Genomic DNA, 17,743 nt, shown 5'->3' with positions numbered 1-17,743 from the left:
AGGAGGAGGAGGAAGGGGTGTCCTTTCAGGACAGCTGGGGCAAAAGTGGGGAGGAGAGGGACTGTCCCTCATTCGTGGATTTCAGTGGTGGTGTAAGTGGCTGTTAATTCACATTTCATCACTAAAATGCTGCTGATGGTCCAGTTAAATTAGCAGCCACCAGTGCTGGCTCCTGAGCTTGCTCATCATGTCAGGAGTGAGGAGATGCAACTTGGCAGCTCCACACCAAGCACCCACGGCCCCATTGGCTGGGCTTTGCCAGTGGGCTTGCAGCAAAATACCTCCTTGGAGGTTTAAAGCTCCAGCTGTGAAGTCACCTTTCCAGATATGGCTCATGGGTGCTTAATGTGACCCCATTAATCATTGAGTATGCAACCAAGGTGAAGCTCTCACTAAATCGCCAACGAACAACCATCTGAGGCACTTGGTATTAACACATTTTATTTTCCCAGTGGCCACCCTTCTCAGCGCTCAGTCTTCATGCTGGTAGCCAGGGGACTTAGCCAAGGAGATGAGATGCAGAGCTTGGAGGGGTTTAGGAGATTCAGGCTGTTGATCTGGTCTCAGGTTTATTCAACTCCCTTCATAAACTCCAGGAACTCTGCCAAGGGGAAGACATTGGAGACAAGGGGTGTGAGGTGGGACCGAAGTGCCCTCACAGCTGCCAAGTGTGCTCTTGGCAGCTTTCCCCAGCCCTGTCTCCTTTTCCATCCCTCTGATGCTCAAGAAGCTGAGAGGGGATGGCTACCACTCCTCTGACCACAGTGAGGACTCCTCATGACTCCCACTGGAAATGTCACTGAAGCCCAGCATCACCCTCAGCTGCCACAAAAATGCTGGAGGTGAGCACCCGGGGAGAGACACAGCCACCAGCTCAGCTCAGAAATGGTCTGGGGGTCATTTCAGTAGTATTACATTCAGAGATGGTCCTTATGTTCAGGGGGCAGGAGGGGATGGGCAGGTCTCTGGTGAAAAGCAGCATGGCTTCACTATGGGCTGGATTTCACAGCATGGGGCCAGTTACGGCAGCCCCAGGCCATTGCTACCATTTCACAAGCATAAGAAACGCCCCATCCCTGTGCAAACGCTGGCTGTGGTCAGGCACATTGCCAGGCACTGCCTGCATGAGCTCATGCCGGTCCAAGAAGGCAACCAAGACCATGGGAGCTGCCCAGGGTACACTCAAGGGCTCATGACAAAACTGCATGCCGGAAAGGGTCCTACCATCATAGTCAATCCTGCCATCGTTGTTTTTGTCACCATCTTTCATCAGTTCTTCTATGTCATCCTCAGTGATGGTCTCTCCTGTCGCCTGCAGCATGATCTTCAGCTCCTCAAGGTCGATGTAGCCATCTGCGTTTCTGTGTGAGGACAGAAGAGCTCAGGAGCTGACTGACATGTTGGGGAGGGGTAGCCAGGGTCCTGCATGGCTCCCACTGCCCCGCCATGCTGCTGTCACAGTTCTTACTTATCAAACATTCTGAAGAGATCTGAGAGCTCCTCTTCAGTTTTTCCTTTGCTGTCATCTTTCATACACCGGACCATCATAACAAGGAACTCATCAAAGTCTACAGTGCCGCTGCCTGCAGGCAGAATAAACACCGTCAGCTGGCGCTCTGGTGGGCGGCTGGGCAATGCCAGGTGAGAGATCACACTTCTCTTTAGTAACCGAGGGCCAAAACTCAGGAGAGCAGATCTGCAGCAACTGGCAGCTTTCAGGACCCTGGCATTAGTGACTGAGACCCTGCACCCTAACTTCATCACTGAAGTTTTACCTTTTGCAGTCTTTTTGCCAAGGCAAAATGAACCAAAAATCCTAGTGGAAGCACCAATGAATGGAAATTCCTGCTACGGAAATGCATGTCCATCTCTAGTTATTAATAATAAAAGCTTGAGAAGGCAAATATTCATGCAGTGTGTTTTTGCACCAGCAGTACAGTACTCTTGTTTTCAATGACACAGCTGTTTTCCTTTTTTTGTCTGATTTTTAACTGCTTTTTTATATTCCAGTTATTTAGTATGGTATTTCTGCCCAATTTATTCACTGTGTATTTTGTTATGTGTGATCAATGGTACACTGATGTAATCAGTATTGACAGTTATTTATGCGTGTGTGCATGTACACTCGAGAAGTAAAAGACTTTTCCAATAATAGAATCGTGTAATTGTGGCATTTCTGAAAGGGCAGTTGCTTCATTCAGCCTATATTTTGTTTTCTAAATGGATTAGTGCAATTTCAGCTTACCCCCCAAAACCAGTTCAAGCAGTCTGATCACTATAGAAATAATAATTTCTACAGTTTCTCTTTGCCTGGAAATTTCCTAAAGGAACCACACTGAAGTTTGGTAGGTGTTTAGTGTCCTTCAGAACCACAGCACTGCAGGTTGCTCCCCACAAGCTGCAACTGTCCCCAGTACGGATCCTGCTGGTACCGCACAGGTGCTGAGCACTCCTGACCTGCACTGTGCCCCCCATGCCTCCAGACATAAAGATGGCACTTGGGAGAGTGGAAGAAACCCAAATCTCTCACCGTCCTCATCCACCTCGTCTATCATCTCCTGCAGCTCCTCAGGGGTGGGGTTCTGCCCCAGCATCCGCATCACCTTCCCCAGCTCCTTGGTGCTGATGCAACCATCCTCTGCTCCCAGCACGAAGATGTCAAAGGCAGCCTTGAATTCTGGGGAGAGAGGGGAGAGGAGATGAGGGGGTGTCTTGCCCCACACCTCAACCCTGCAGGTGGGTGGCCCCAGGGCAGGGGGCTTGTCCCAGTCACAGCCACCCCTGCCCATGCACCCCTGCACTGCCTGGGCACGGTATGGTGGGGACACCCGAGCACACACACAGAAACTGCTTTGCTTGAAATGCTGGTGGATCAAAATCCTTGGGACATGCCCTGCTTTGGCCAGTCTGGCCAAAGTATTTTCTGGGGTGTAATTGCTGAGGCAGGCTGGGCTGCTGGCTGGGGATCTTATCTTTAGGCTGTGGTTAAAGATGCACCTACCATTTTTTTGCTCTTCTGTCAGCTGCTCAACCTGTAAGGAAAACGCAGAGACCAAGTCATTTTTCCTTGTCAGCATCACTAATTGTTAAAAGGACATGTTATTTGTTCAACAGCCTTTGGAAAGGTCAACAAAGCCTTACAACAGCCACCCTCATGGACTACAGGATGTATGACCAGTGGGGTTTTAACACCTCAACTTTTTGTAGTCTAAGAGATTCTTCCTCTTAAAAAAAAACTATTCCAAACTCCTTTGAAACAAGCATCATTTCCCTAGAACAGCAGCATCTGATGTGCAGCAGAAGTAGCCTTTGCATAAGCAGGGTAGACCCACAGGGAAAAGCATTTGTCTCTGTCACCCATTTGGGGATAATTTCTTGCTGCTGGCAGGTTTCACAGTGGAATGTGAATTTGTTTTTCAGCCCTCGATTTAGGAAACTCCCTGCACTATCCAAAGCTTTGAGAGCTGGTCTATTTCCATCTGAGTCAGTGTTTATCACAAAGGTTTCTGCCTCTGAAGGGAGCTGCTATTCCCTTTAGGCTGTGTTAGGTAGCTCCCCGAAGAAATGGCCCATGGAGCCATTAGATGTTAGCTGAAACAGCGTGGCAGATTGTTCCCAAAATCTACCCTAATTCATTCCCCACAGACAATCAGTGGGAGCTTATTAGTTAGCGTGAACTAATGAAAATAATCAATGAGGAGAGCAAAGAGGAATCTGTCAACTCTGTGTTGTACTTCTTTAAGTGCATTTCCCTCTTTGGCTTCATTCCTGCCTGTAGGTATTGCTTATTTAAAATTGATGACCCCACCACCGTGTCCAATGGTCCCTTCGGTAGCATCCATGAAAATGGTGATTTTTCCTTCCTGTGCTGGTCAACAGCCTCTCTGGAGTCAGCCAGACATGACCCCCTGCCAGGACTACCTCTGGCCCCCGCAGAGGGTGCCTGACCCCACTAATGTCTCCTTACTACCATGCCGTGCAGTGGTCCCCAACACCCATCCCTGCCATGTTTTGGTTGGGGCAGAGCCCCACAACCCAGGGTTGTGGCATTCCGTCTCTGAGGGAAGGCTGATGCTTTTGCCCCAAAGAGCAACAGTTTTGCAAAAGCCAGCTGGAAATTCTTCCTGCTTGCAGTGAGAGGCAGGGAAAGTGGGTTTTTTTAAGCAAGACAGGGCCTGTGGGAAGTGGGCAGAGAGCCTTATCCCACTCCCCATGCACCAGGAGGTGAAGACTTTCAAGTCAGAAAGCACCGAGGGCACAGCAGGATTGCTGTTGCAGGAGACCCAAGCCCACCGTGGCCCCGGCGCCGGTGAAGGCAGGCAGGCAGCTGCTGGCCCTTCGTGGCCACCATCTGGGCACAGCGAGGGCAGCTGCAACACCCCCTCTGCCGATGTGCACGGCCACTGTCCTGCCGCTCGGGTAACATGACCCTCTTGGTGCATTCACTATTTATAAGCCCGAGTGAGAGAGGTGCTGGAGATAAAGATGAGCTCCCCGATTGTTCCCAGGCTTTGGTATTTATCCTTGCGGCCCTTTATCTGGACACTTGTCCCTGGCACTGTTCTCAGAGCTGCTTAACAGAGCCTAAAAATGTTCCCAAAATAGCTTTGTGTTTGTACACCCTTATCTAGGCATGAGTGGGCAAGATGAAAATCCATTGGGCTCTCTGGCTGCACGTAAGGAATTTGGCATAAATATAATATATTAATATATGCTGCCACCATGCAGCAAATAAAAAAAATACTCACTTTTGAAGCTTCCTTGACTACTGAAGTGATAGATGTGGAGCTATGCTTTATGTAAATTAAATGCATTGTAACAATAGAGTGACACTTTTATTACAGAGATGCCTCTTGAGCTGCTTATAGTGCCATCTGGACACGGGTGCTGTTTGTGGCTTTAGTCTTCTTTTCCCTCCACATCACTGCAGGGACAGATTTCTCTGTCTGATGTGGGAAGACAAGCACTAAGCTCACAGCACTGCGGCAGCCATGGTAACACCAAATCTGCTGTATTTTGCTTTCATCAGTTCTCTTCTTCATCCCACGTTTCCATTTGAAATCAAACAGGTGGAAGTTGAAGGTCTTGAATTTTTTTTCGAGGTAAATGTTTTCTTACAGTTAAAATCTTGGGGAATAGATCCACAGGAAAGCTGTTTGTCTCAGCTGTGCCTGGCTTGAACTTCTTTTGCCTCTGTAAAGGTGCTGGCAGTTAACGCCTGGGACTTGAGCCCCACATTTACTAGCACAGTCCCACCTTCAAACCAGCAGCAAAATCCTCATGGGAGCCCATCAGGTCTTTTGTGTGGCCCATCTCCCTGGTCAAGGGCTCTATGTTTGGGGTAAGTTTTTGGTATCTGAGGTAGGAATTTTTGAGTTGTTCTCTGTTGCTGCAGTTACTTTTTCTCAGCTAAATTACTTCATGGTCCAACCCTGCTGAAGCCCACAGGCCTTCATCTGTGAATTTTTTCCCATTTCTGGGGCAGAGATTTGGAGAGGGGCTTGAGCTTGCAGGCGGGGAATCCTTTCTTTTTGAGGCTTTCTACACATGCTGTGAGCATGCTGCCTCAGCTGACAGACCCTTTTGGCTGTGGTTATCGCCAGCTTGCACATCACTTCAGCCTTTCTCTCTAATTACAGACATGAGCTCCCTAAACAATAAGGAGAGGACCTGTGCCTTGAGTCACAGAGAACATATTTCATTAAAAAGCTTAATTAAAAAAGCCTGTATTTTCTTTGATTTTACAGTTCACATTTTTCTCCCTTTGGAAGATGTTGGTTGTGGGACTTGGCATTTTATTGTACAGCCTTTCCTGAGTCTTTTCACACTATCGGGATCCCTAGGGGGGTTCCATTTTATGAGGCTCAGAGCTGACCAAAGGACAGGAGAGGTGTGAGCATTTTGGTATTTTCTTCAATTACGTATCAAGCACTAGCTTTCTTCCCTCTAAAAAACCTTGGATTTAAAATAAGACTTGTATGATGTATTTTTTGGGCCCTTGGTTAAAATCAGACCTGATCAACTATATATTAAAAAAGAAAAAAAAAAATCACTAAGCAGCTTTTATTTTAACTCCAGTTATGGAAGGGTCAAAGTAGCAATCCACACAACCCAGAATCTATTTTCACGTATCACTGTCTGTCTACATTACAAAATAATGTAGTGTTCTTATTACAGACCAAATAGTTTGGGTTTACACAGTGAGCGCAGCATGCAGCTGTGTAAGTTAAAATAGCCGCTGGGATGCTCTGCGTTCCCTGGGAGCATAGCTCACATTCTGGATTTCTGCAGAGCCGATATCAGGAGCAGCAAAGCAGAGGAGGATGTCTGGAAATAACCTACAAAACCCAGGGGTTTTTTATTTCTCCCAGAAAAATATTCAGCTAAGGAAGGGGCAAACGTAGCAATGGCAGAATTACAAAGCACCAGAAAGAAGAGGGTGAGGTTTAACCCATACAAATAACATCCATTTTGTGGGAAAAGCTGATCTGCTTTGTCTGGGCTAAGCTTATATTATATTTCTAAGATTTTGTTAAGATTTATATCTTCACCTGTGGCCATCTCCCTGCCTTACAGCAGGGAACCAGGAGAGAAATTGTAAATAATTTAGCAGCGCAGTTGAGAGTTTCACGCTTACAAGAGGTGTGTGAAACCTTCAGAGCCATCAATGGGAAAGGTCTGTGTCCTGGATGATGATGTTAACCAAAAGTTGTCACCCTATAATTATTTATTATTTGCATTGCTCTGTTGAATTAACTCTGTCACAGCTTTGGGGAATCTACTATAAAAATCCCCCAAAACCCTTTAACACCTCCCCCCCCCCCCAAAAAAAAAAAAAAAAAAAAAAAAAAAAGAAAAAGAAAAAACCCCAAACCCACAGCACCAAAAGGAGGCACTTACCGCTGCCTTATAAATGTCATCCATGGCTGGAGAGGGTGGGTGAGGGGCTGGGGGACGTCAGGATCACACTCTGCCGGCGCTGCCCCTGCGAGCCCCACTGATATAGGGGCTGCCCGCCCCAGGGGATGTGACCAGCCCACCGGCAACCCCGCACGCCCGTCCCCGTCCCATCCCCGTCCCCACAGGAATGCCTCGTCTGCATGCCTTGGGATGGGGACACTGCCCAGCCCGGGGCTGGCATGTCCGGGGCCAGCCCCTGCCCTGCTCCGGGGCAGCTGGAGGTTTTTCCTCGTGACTGATGTGGGAATGAGCGAGCCCTTTCAGTTGGGTTTCAGCAGGACCGTTCCTGATAAATTGCGGTATTTGGCTGTCCTGACTGGACGCGTGCCACCATGTCACCTCCACCTCCCATGTGTTCCCCCGCTGGAAGCTGCGTTAGAAAGATTATACTGTGCCTAATTAAACTGGGTAATATGGGAAAGGCATGCCACCCAAAATAGCCCCATCCAGCAGCAAATGCCTCCCAGGGGCAGTAGGAACAGGGGGTGTTGGGGCCTCCCTGTCCCCTCTGCCAATTGTCCCCAAACCCATGGGAGACATGCAGCTGGGGCCAATATTCTCAGAGGAGCCGATAACATGTGCAGGTGGGTGCCAAGGACGGGGGGACTGTGCAGTCCCAAAGCCATGGCAAGGAGAAGTGTGGAGGCAGATGGAGTTTTGCCTCCATTTTCTGCGTTTAGCTGGGGCTGTGAAATGCGGAGGGTGGGGTGAGGACGCTATCAACTCTGATTGATTTCAGGGATAATTCCCAGACCTTTAGGAAACCAGGACTCACTTCTCCCAACCAGAGAGGTGACCTGTCCCCACTGCAAGTAGGGAAAATCCATGCTCTTGGATTTACTGTGGATTTACCCCACTATGGTGGAGACCAAAGCATGCCAAAGGCCTCCAAGTGATAACCAGTGTTTTCTCAGTGCAGGGAAAAGTATTTGAATTCACAGCAACAAAAAACAAGCCTCTCTTTTTGGTGATTCAGGACTCCCTCTTGTGTCCAAAGGAGCTACAGATGGCTTTGGCGGCTCAGGGTGAAGTCTTGCCTCCAGCTAGCTCATATCAGCATTAGTTAGCAAAACTGAAAATACTATGAATGAAGCTGTTAGGTTTCATCTCTCCTAACAGTCCCTTCTCCCTTTAATAGAAACCATATTGCATGAAAAAACTGCTGCCCCCATGTAACGCCTAGCCAAAGTGGCATTAGCCAGGGACCCAGGGTGGTGTCAGCACAAAGCAAGGGTGTGGGTGAGCGCAGAGCTCTGTCCCCACACCACATCCTCCTGAGTTTTGCAGTCCTGAAAGATTAACTTGCTGCAGAGCCTGGTATGAACTGCGGACCTGCAGGCACCCACTGGCCTTGATTTACCCAGGCTTCAGTCAGGCTCTGCCTCTTCTCAGCATGGGGATGGTAGATGTAATGAAAAGGAAAATAGTTGCATTTAAGGAATTAATTTTTGAATTATGTTAGTTTTCAGAATTGGAACATGTTGATATTTTTGGTTGCCTTGAACATAGAAAAGGCAGAAAATACCGCAAAGGGTAATAGTTATTTTGTTAAAGGGCATGGAACCTGTCCTTAGGTGAAGGCACATGCTGGGATGGCAGACCTGCTGTCTCCCACCACCAAACCATCACCCAAGCCCTCCTGGCCACCCCCGTGGAGACCCCCCAGTGAAGCACTGCCCTGAGCAGAACCCCAGCCCCAGGCTGCTATCCCCCTTGGGATTGCCTGTGGAGCCAGCGGGGCAGCGGGTGCTGGCAGAGGGAGAAGAAACACGCCTGGCCCCATCCCTCCATCCAGGGAGGCGACGGCTCTGAGTCATCCCCCTGAAAACAGCCCCTGGGATGCGTCAGAATATATCTAGGGCCAATGCATGGCAGGAGCAGGAGCTCTAACATTGCCTTCAAAGGGTCGTGGCTACACTCCTGGAGCAGCTGGGATGAAATCCAGGCTAGGATGTAGAAGAAGGGTCTCTGTCTGCTTAGAGGGGAAACCTGGGCCACTGACACCATGCACACTGACACAGGAAAGCCACGCTTCTGCAAACACCTGATGCGAACAGACTCACAAACCATGGATATACCTAAAGGGGAAGGATGAAATCCATCAGGCAGCGCGAGCTGATATTCCTCCATGGGAGGGAAGCACAAGCGAGGGGTGTCACACCAACCCCTGCCTCGCCGCTTGCTACTTGGAGACAAAGCTTCCAGCATCCTCTGGCTCTCTGGAGTGGTTTGCTTACAAAAGTATAGGGAATTGGGGTTTTGTAAAGAAACTCAGTGCCTCTGCTGTGCAAAGCGCAGGGGGAGGCTGCTGCAGCAGGCATGGGGTTGTCCCAAGGAAAACCATCCACTTCTGCTGCGTCTCTTGCCTCTCTGCACAAGACCCATAGCAGAGACAGAGCACAGCTAGTTATAGCCTGAAGAGGGTTGCCAACAGAAGTGACCTTAATCTGGGCGTGTGGCCAGCTTGGTGGCACACCAGCTGTCATTGCAGTTAGGTACAGTGCATTAACTTGGGCTTCAGCTGCATCCCAACATGCTGTTGTACTTGTCAGTCAATCCAAGGTACAAAGACAAGCAGAAGGATATACTGCACCTTTTTCTCCAAAATCTTGGTTCAGGTTTTCCTTTCCAGGCAGCTGCAACCCATTGCAAAACAGGTAGAAGCATCTACTTATCAAATGTATCAAATATAAGGAAATAAAAAGCAGAAGCCCAGCTAAATTGCAACTTTATTTGAGGTCAGGGGTATTTGCAGGGGTCCTTGGGCAGTCTGTCATGGATCTAAACAACAGGAAAATACTCCAGCATCCCCCCTTCCCTACATGGAGCACCCAGACCTGAGCAGGGCCAGACCCACTGACATCACAGCTCTTTAATTTAGTGCTACCTAAACCCTTCGAGGAGGGCTTTAGCTGAATGAGCCCCCATTTGCTCCCTTCCCCAGCTTCATTGATCCTATTGATGCATTTTCTCCAGGAGCCAGGACAGGGCTGTCACACCACAAGCCGCCTCAGCACCCACAGGCAGAAATTGTTTTAGGAATAGGAGAAGGGAACCTATCAAAACTGACAGCCATGTGAGTGCTGTAAATTGTTATTTAATTAAGGAGATGGGACATTCAGAGGAAGCTTAATTAAAGGTGCTCTCAGAAACCACTTATTATCTCATCAAGACGCTGAGCTCAGCAGCAGCTCCTGCTGATGCTGGGATAGCATTAGAAAATCCCACTTGGGCTACCTTTTTCTCCTTACACACATCATCCTTTGGCTAGGTTCTGATCAAGGGAAAGCATTTTGCCACGAAAGTAAAATCAAAATAGGTGTATCCAGCTCCATTTGCAGATGTGTGTTTGCTTATCTGCCTCTTGGTCCTGGTTGCATCTGCCAAATGCCAGCATTGCCCCTATAGCGTTACTCCCTCTGCACCACAGCTCTCTTCTGCCGAGGAAATACTTTTTGTCCATACGACTTGGAAAGCCACATGTGCACCCAGGACATTTGGCACTTTTCCTATTATTAATGACGCTACACTGGAGCTAATTGCATCCTCCCTTAGGTAGCATAAGGAAGGACGTAGAACGGTCACCTTCATTTTGTTGGAAGGTGCTTTTTTACCCAAACCTCCTGTGACTTGCCCTTGGGGCAACTTGGGCTCATGGGGGAAAAGGCTGAGCAGGATTTGCTCACCACCCTTTAAGATTCTCCACTCGTGTTACAAATTCCTGGCAAGATCCCTTTCATGTGCACAGATTTTAAACACTTCCCTGTGCTGAGTGGGACAGTGCATCAGTTTAAGCAAAGTTCATTAAGTCAGTGAGGTCACCTCAAACTGTCATGTAAAGTCTCTGAGAATTAGTATGGAAGGGTATTAGGTCAAGTGAAACATTATAACTAGGAGAAACATCTAATTAGGGACACAAGGATATATTGCAAGATGTTGTCAAGATTAGCCTTGGGAGCCAAATATATGTCAGGATAGTATCACACTCTGCTATGCCAAGGCAATTAAAACAGGAAGGAGGCTTTAAAACTAGATATTTCAGCCAAAACCAAGACCTCATACAAACTAACCCTCATTTAAATGTGAAAATCCCACCTTTGTAATATGTAAACAATATGATAATGAAGTAACACTTGAGCTGTAATTATATACCTTATTTTTGAACACGTTGCATTTTCTAATCAAGCAATCCTTGGTTCCCTTACTAACTCTGAGAAATTATATAAACTCTGTTTTGTAATTGTTTGGTGTACTGGCTGTGTTAGATGCCTGGAACCCTACTCGGTAGATTAAAAATAAGTATCTTGACTCAGTGTGTTACTTAGTTTATTGCACACTGGGTGAGAGAACCCAGTTTGGGGACAATAAAACAACACCCTTACTTCACTCTGGGCTTATCCCTGAGGCCCTGGGCTGGGTCCATGCAGGTCTGAGCCATCAGGCCAGCTTCTCAGCTCTATTTTTGAGGTGGCACTGTAGGCTGAGTAAAACCATAAATCTGGGTTAATGCCTAAACTATAAGGACACTTTAATTTAGGATCCAGTGTACTGCACTGATCTTCGAAGGAGGACCACTAATCTCTGGCTCTATTGTGTAAGCCTGAGATTTTGCATAAACAGTGCAGGTCTGGCTAATGGCTGTGCCCTTGAAGAGGAGCTAGGGATTGGTAAGAGGGGACCATACTGCCCCAGAAAGCGCCCGAGGCTGGATGATAGCCTGAGAATCACAGAGCCAGCAAAAATCAGCAGTAACTGGGAGAAAGGGAAAAGCCACAGGGAGACACCGTGACCACGGTCTCAATTTAAAACCAAGAAGTGCCCGCCCCTACCCCTTACCCTTTGAGTTTGTGCAGAAGAATTAAAAGACACTGTAACTTCAAATAGAGATGAGGCTTGTTGTTAACCAAGGAGGGAGAAAGTGATAAGAAAATACCCACTGGTCATTCCAGTAAATGTGTATTGGTGTAGTTTGAAGTGTATAAATACATTGAAGTTCTTTTGTAGAGTGTGCTAGCTTTGTGAGCTCACCACCTAGCATCCCACTCTCTGCAGACATGGGACAAAAGAAATATCTCAACCCTGTGTGTATTGGCTTGCATACCGGTTGAAAGAATCCTTCTTTTGGGATACCAGCACCAGGCATGATGGTCACAGAACCGCTGCAGCAGCACCTCGGCCCAACTTGACAGTGTCCAAGTCTGCAGCTGCACATGGTGGCCACAGATGGCCATCAAGAGCTGTTTGCAGCTGCGGGAGGTGCCACTTTGGCTGCTCTTAGGGAGATCAGCCCTCCGCAGGCAGGACTGCCCTCTGCAGTTCAATCTCAAATGCCCAGTGCTAGTATCCACCGGTGTTGCACCTCCCAACAAAGCCAGCTCTGCACTGTGCCCATTGCACACACCAGTCTGCAGCAGCCTTCATCCAGCTTGGGCAGGCCTGAACCTTCTTGAGCTGCCTGCACTACACACGGTGTAGTGCACTGCACAGCCTAGTACTGTACAGCGTGGTATTGCCCAGCGCTCTATCATACGGCGTGGCATTGCACATACACCACATTGCATTGCACAGTGCTGCAGGGCAGAGCACTGTGTTGCATTGCACAGCCCGCCGTCGCGTTGCACAGCGCTGTGTTGCATTGCATAGCCCCGCATTGCATTTCACAGCCCCGCGATGCATTGCACAGCGCGGTATTGCATTGCACAGCGCGGTGTTGCATTGCACAGCCCCGCGATGCATTGCACAGCGCGGTGTTGCATTGCACAGCCCCGCGTTGCACCGTGCAGCAGTGCCACACACAAGCCAGAGCACTTTCCCCTGACAGAAGCAGCACGCATGCGCGCCCCCACACAATAAGCCCCGCCTCCACGGGCAAAAGTGCCGCCTCTCACAGCGCCAAGCCCCGCCCCCACCGCAAAGCCCCGCCTCTGTGCCGCCGGCGGCGTCTGCCAATAAACAGGCGGCGGGCGGGGCGGGCCGCGCCCCGGGGGGGGGGGGGGAGAGGAGTAAGCCAAGATGGCGGCGGCGGGAGTGCAGGGTGGGCCGGGTGCCGGTGCTGGGGGCGGTGGCGGCGGCCGGATGGGAGCGGTGACGGTGTGAGCGCGGCGGCGGCCGGTGCCCTGCGCTTCTCGCGCCGTCATGGAAGCGGCGGCGGGGGGCGAGGACGGCGAAGAGCCCCCGCGGGAGGCCCGAGTCCTGGGTTCCGAGCTGGTGGAGACGTACACGGTGCGGGGCCGGGGGGAGACGGCGGGGCGGGGAGGTGGCGGAGCTGGTCTGTGAGGGGCTCGGGTCGTGAGGCAGCGGGTGATGGTGGCGGTGAGGGGGAGCGGGCCCGCCTGAGGCAGCCTGCGGGTTACCGGGGGCAGCGAGCTGAGGGCGGGCTGGCGCTGCGCTGCCGCCCGCTTAGTGCCGCCGGTTCTTGGCCCCGTTTTGTACCCGCGCTAAAGCCAGAGCGAGAAGAATTTGGCAGAAGTTACTGAACCCTTGCTGGTTCTGTGGAGGGACGCGTGGTCTGGGAAATGTGCCCCGAAGGCTGCGGGGCTGCGGGTCTCAGCCGCTGAAAATCGCCCCCTGAGCTCCTCGTAGCTCTGGCCCTTCGGGAGAGCTGCTGTTTTAGAGGAGGCTGCGTTTGCAAATGTCATGTTCTTGCCCATATATATCTATACATATATATGCGTGTAGGTGTCTGTATATGTGCATATGATTATGAAAAATTGATACGGAGTAAACATAGCTTTTAAAGCTGGAATAAATATAGTAGAAAACCTTACCTTCAGATGAAAATACCATAAAAAATCCCTCTTGAAAAGCTAGTATTATTTTCAAAGGATATCAGATGATTTGGGATAGACAGTTTTTTCTCCTACCCTAACAAAAAAAAAAAAAAAAGTAGATTGTCAGCAGCGTTTTTGTTTTGGGAAAGAATTAAATTTTTGATGTATAACTTGTTTTGTAACTGGTTGCATTCTACCAAGAGTTAATTGGTCTGTTTTTCAGGAAGAAGCTCATCATAACACAAACCTCAGCATAATTGCAGACAGAAAACATCTCAAGCACACCACCCTTTAGTTATATAACTAAAAATGTTTTCTGCTGCTACCTTATTTTAGTATGGTTTGAATTTTTTTTTTTTCTTGTAGAATGTGCTTATTGACCTCAGGTAGAATGCTGTAGAAGCCTGAAAGAGAAAGGAGAACAATAGTCCAGAAAGGCAGTATTTGTAAAGTTGTGTAATAGTTGCAAGTAATGCTTCAGGTTACTGCCTCTGAAAGGGTACCTAGAGAAACGGGAGCAACAGGAGAGTGATTTCTGAGTTTTTAATAGGGCAGAGCATGTACACAGTTGTACTACATGAAGGACCTAACTCTTTTCCAACTGACAACCCTTGAAATAGTGTGTGGGAAAGGCTGTCAGGTGGTGAGTAGCCGTATTTACAGACAAAAGTGTAATGAGCATTCAGTGAAGGAGTTGGTTAGAAGTTTAAAATAAATTCTTGAAAATTGCTTCAGCTCTTTCTGTTATGCTAGTTATGTGATGTGTAGTAACAGAAATATATCATAGAAATAGAAACATGCAGATGCTGTTGAGATGTTACCACTGTGTGCGTTAGGATGTGGTTCATCTCCCTTGCAAAGGTCTCTGAGCAGTCAAGAGGCACGGCGAGACTTGTGGTATGGTGACTGGAAGCTTCCATTTCAGATGTGAACCAAGACTCAGCAGTGTTAATGTTGACGTTGAGAATTTTCATTAGTATTTTGCAATACCAGTCAATGAGAAATTCAAGTGAATTTAGTTGAGAACATGTGAAAATGTTATCTCTCCCCTTATTCCACTGGAGGTTATGGACACAGGAGATGAAACGTTTGCTACTTTGCTGCTTCTGCCTGCAAACTAGTACTGTGGTACAGCCAACCTTTGGTAGTACCATTAATGTGCTATATCGAGCTGTAGTTCAGGTGTATAACTTTGCTTCAGGTAGTGTTCTGCGGATCAGCTGATAGTTGGGGGATAACATTTTAAGCTGCTGCAGCTAATCCCAGGGAAGCTTATTTTTTCAAGGCCAGATTTCTTTTTAAGTGATTATGGTTCTGGAAATACCATGCTATTTTTCTTGGGAGCTTTAAAGGTAGGGTGTTCAAAAGGCAAGATTTACCAGTATTTGGTCCTACTTTTATTCTCTTGCTGCATTTTTGAAGGAGTTGTGGCATTAAGCTTACCTGTCTCCAACAACTGTTAGCAGGACTTCAAGCCTGCAGCCTGTTTATATGAGATAGACCTGAGCCATTAGAAATGTAGAGATCTTTAAACAAAAATAGGAATTTTACAAAATTATTCACAGGGTGAAATGTTTTACAAAAATCGGCATTTGTGTTTGGTGTTCAAAATTAGATCACCGACACTTAAGGATGTGATAAAGGCCTGTACCAGAGCATAAGTGAAGAAATGAAGAAAAAGATGGTGTAAAAGTCAGTCAAATCTGGTAAAAATGGGAAAGGAAATACAGCAGTAACAAACTGCATCTTTATCCATTAACATGTAGTAGTCAAGGTGGCAGTGGTCCTATTCACACCCTTGTTTTTGAAAGAGTTGTTTTTCTTTTGGCATGTGTGCTTCCCACTGTATTTTGTATTTCAGAGCTCATAATCTCAATAGAAGGAGAGTTATTTTAATTATGTCCATTTGACAATTGTGAGATGAAATCCTGTAAAATATATCAGGGAAGCCCACAGTTCTGTGTAATTTTGAAGGTACTTTTAAAAATGTGATTCTAGTTGGAGGATTTAGGGTGGAAGGCAAGGTACGGATAAATCCAGCAGGAAAAAATACTGCACTTGTTGATGTTTTTTTTTCTATTGAGTTAGAAAAGTATGAGTGCTTTTACTAGGTATTTCTCCTGCATGTGCTGGTCCAGCTAGATGCTGAACACAGGCTGGTTGCTAGAAGGCCTCAAGACTACCAGTGCTTCATTTGTTTCCTGCTATCCATTTGTTTGGCCTAGAATTGCCTTCCTGCTTTTCCTGTATTTTGCAGCTGTTTTAAATATAAATACTAGCTTTGATATTTAAGGAAAATACCTTGGCTTCCTTGAATGGGTGTAAACTGTCCAGCTACTTGAGGAGATGGGTTTACATCACTGCTCTGGAATTTGGATTGTACTGGATGCAGTCACACCTGTGTCCCAGGCTTCCTGGGGGCATCTCTGTCATCTAAGTGAGGTGCTTGTCTTTTTATTGACAGTACTGAAGTATGTGAAGTTGGATGAGGGATACTGTAGAAATGCAAGTTTTCCTTGTAGAGTGAGATGGACAGGTTTTCGTAATGTGTACAGGAAGTAAACAAAAGGCAGTCTGGACTCACTGCTGTTCATTGAACAGCTGGTTTAAAAATTCTACATCTTAAAAATAATTTAGTACACATTTCACCTTTAAATATTTAGGGAGATGAAGGCATGCTCTTTGGTTATGTGAGTACTTAACTACAAAGAGTTTGAAGTGACTGCTTAGAAAATCATTAAAATACACAGCACTGCGGCTATGCTAAACACTTTATAAAGTATCACTTGGCCAAAACAACTGATTTATGGACAGATATACAAAGTTTATTAGACAGAAGAATTTGGTAGAGACATGGTCAGGAGAAAAACCTATGAATGTAAACATTTTGCATTTTATCTCGATAGAAGTTCAGTTTATAGCATAAATATGGCTGGAGATTTCACAAGGTATATTTATGTCTGGGAGACAGTGCAATGTGAGAATGTCATCATCTCCATGTATGCCTTCTAGCAGTTGGCTTGACAGGTAGGCAGTCACTGTAGAATATTAAATTCAACTGTCAGCCTTGTCACTAGCACACTCAAAATTAATTGAAGATGAACTTAGATATCTGACTTTTCTAGAAACTTAGGGTTTTCTTGCTTTAAAATTGTTGATTCTATATTGAAACAAGTCTTTGGAGAACAGAAGCATATAGCATTTGTATTTATCCTTCAAGATAATGGTAGCTTGTGTATTGATGTGAAATCAGTTGCTGTCATTCTGTATACTGATGTAGTTTGAGGGGTGAATATATACTGCCAGCTCTGACAGTGTTATACATGGGGAATGTAATGGCTTTTTAAAGACTTAATTTGAGGAATTGTATCAGTGCATATAAACACCCACCTTAGCAGGTATTTTCCTGACCAGACCATCTGTTTAGTTTGGTGCTATGTTTCTGGAAGTGGTCAGTGCTTTCTCTTTCAGCAAAAGGATATGAAACCTTTACTATTTATTTACTCAGACTGTATTGTATTCAGAGAGGAGGGACATCTTTTCCTTGTCTCATGAGCTGTCAGTTGGGAGCTGTGAAGTTTACTTTGTTTTCAGTATCTAATCTGAGGTTTTATGCATTTTCTATTCAATCTACATTGCATTTAGCTATACTGCTTGATCCGCCATAATTTAGCACAGTCAACTTTTAAAAAGAACTAGACTTTTTATTATGGCTTTTAAATGCAGCACTTCTTTAGTTCTAACTTTAATCTTCTGGTTTCTTTGAGTCTTTCCTTGCTTTCCTCAGGGTTAATAGGAACTTTGGAATGCTCAGGTTATTCCTGTTCTAGTTTGTCACTGGCACAGTGAATAATCATGATCTGCTGTTTCCCAACACAACATGACGGGAAAGCAGATGCAGGCCTTAATTGAGACTGTAATTCTGTGTTGGCATTCATCTGTGTTTCCCCTACTCATCCGAACACTGATATGTTGCTTGCTGCATGCACTAGTCAGACATCTTGATTCAGTTC

The 17,743-nt window shown here is 46.9% G+C and overlaps 2 protein-coding genes across 5 annotated transcripts in view; one reads left to right on the top strand and one right to left on the bottom strand.

Annotated features, from left to right (window-relative positions):
• Positions 1-424: 424 nt before the first annotated feature.
• TNNC1 (troponin C1, slow skeletal and cardiac type) lies at positions 425-7,029 on the bottom strand. The gene is made up of 6 exons (XM_009968222.3): positions 6,901-7,029; positions 3,002-3,032; positions 2,531-2,677; positions 1,469-1,583; positions 1,225-1,361; positions 425-601 (listed from the first exon to the last, which is right to left on the bottom strand). Exons 1-6 carry the CDS (start codon positions 6,922-6,924, stop codon positions 570-572), a joined length of 486 nt encoding a protein of 161 aa, XP_009966524.1. The 5' UTR covers positions 6,925-7,029; the 3' UTR covers positions 425-569.
• A 5,943-nt stretch (positions 7,030-12,972) lies between these two features.
• Positions 12,973-17,743, top strand: part of NISCH (nischarin) — a 31,542-nt gene continuing 26,771 nt past the window's right edge. For all 4 annotated transcript variants that reach the window (XM_032990117.2, XM_042799556.1, XM_042799557.1 and 1 more), the window contains exon 1: positions 12,973-13,182. In XM_032990117.2, the coding sequence (XP_032846008.2) occupies positions 13,096-13,182 (87 nt within the window). In that variant the 5' untranslated portion in view covers positions 12,973-13,095. The remainder of the gene's footprint in view (positions 13,183-17,743) is intronic.

The sequence above is a fragment of the Tyto alba genome, unplaced genomic scaffold (assembly GCF_018691265.1).
Source record: "Tyto alba isolate M040663 unplaced genomic scaffold, T.alba_DEE_v4.0 Super-Scaffold_3, whole genome shotgun sequence".
Taxonomy (NCBI): domain Eukaryota; kingdom Metazoa; phylum Chordata; class Aves; order Strigiformes; family Tytonidae; genus Tyto; species Tyto alba.
Note: the sequence above shows the minus strand (reverse complement) of the source record. Positions and strands in the feature narration are given on the sequence as shown.

Coding starts and splice junctions, on each gene's coding strand:
- TNNC1 (XM_009968222.3), bottom strand. CDS start 6,924: ATGGATGACATTTATAAGGCAGCG. Junction 1,584..2,530: donor AGACGAGGTGGATGAGGACG/GTGAGAGATTTG, acceptor TTCTGCCTGCAG/GCAGCGGCACTGTAGACTTT. Junction 1,362..1,468: donor CTCTTCAGAATGTTTGATAA/GTAAGAACTGTG, acceptor GTCCTCACACAG/AAACGCAGATGGCTACATCG.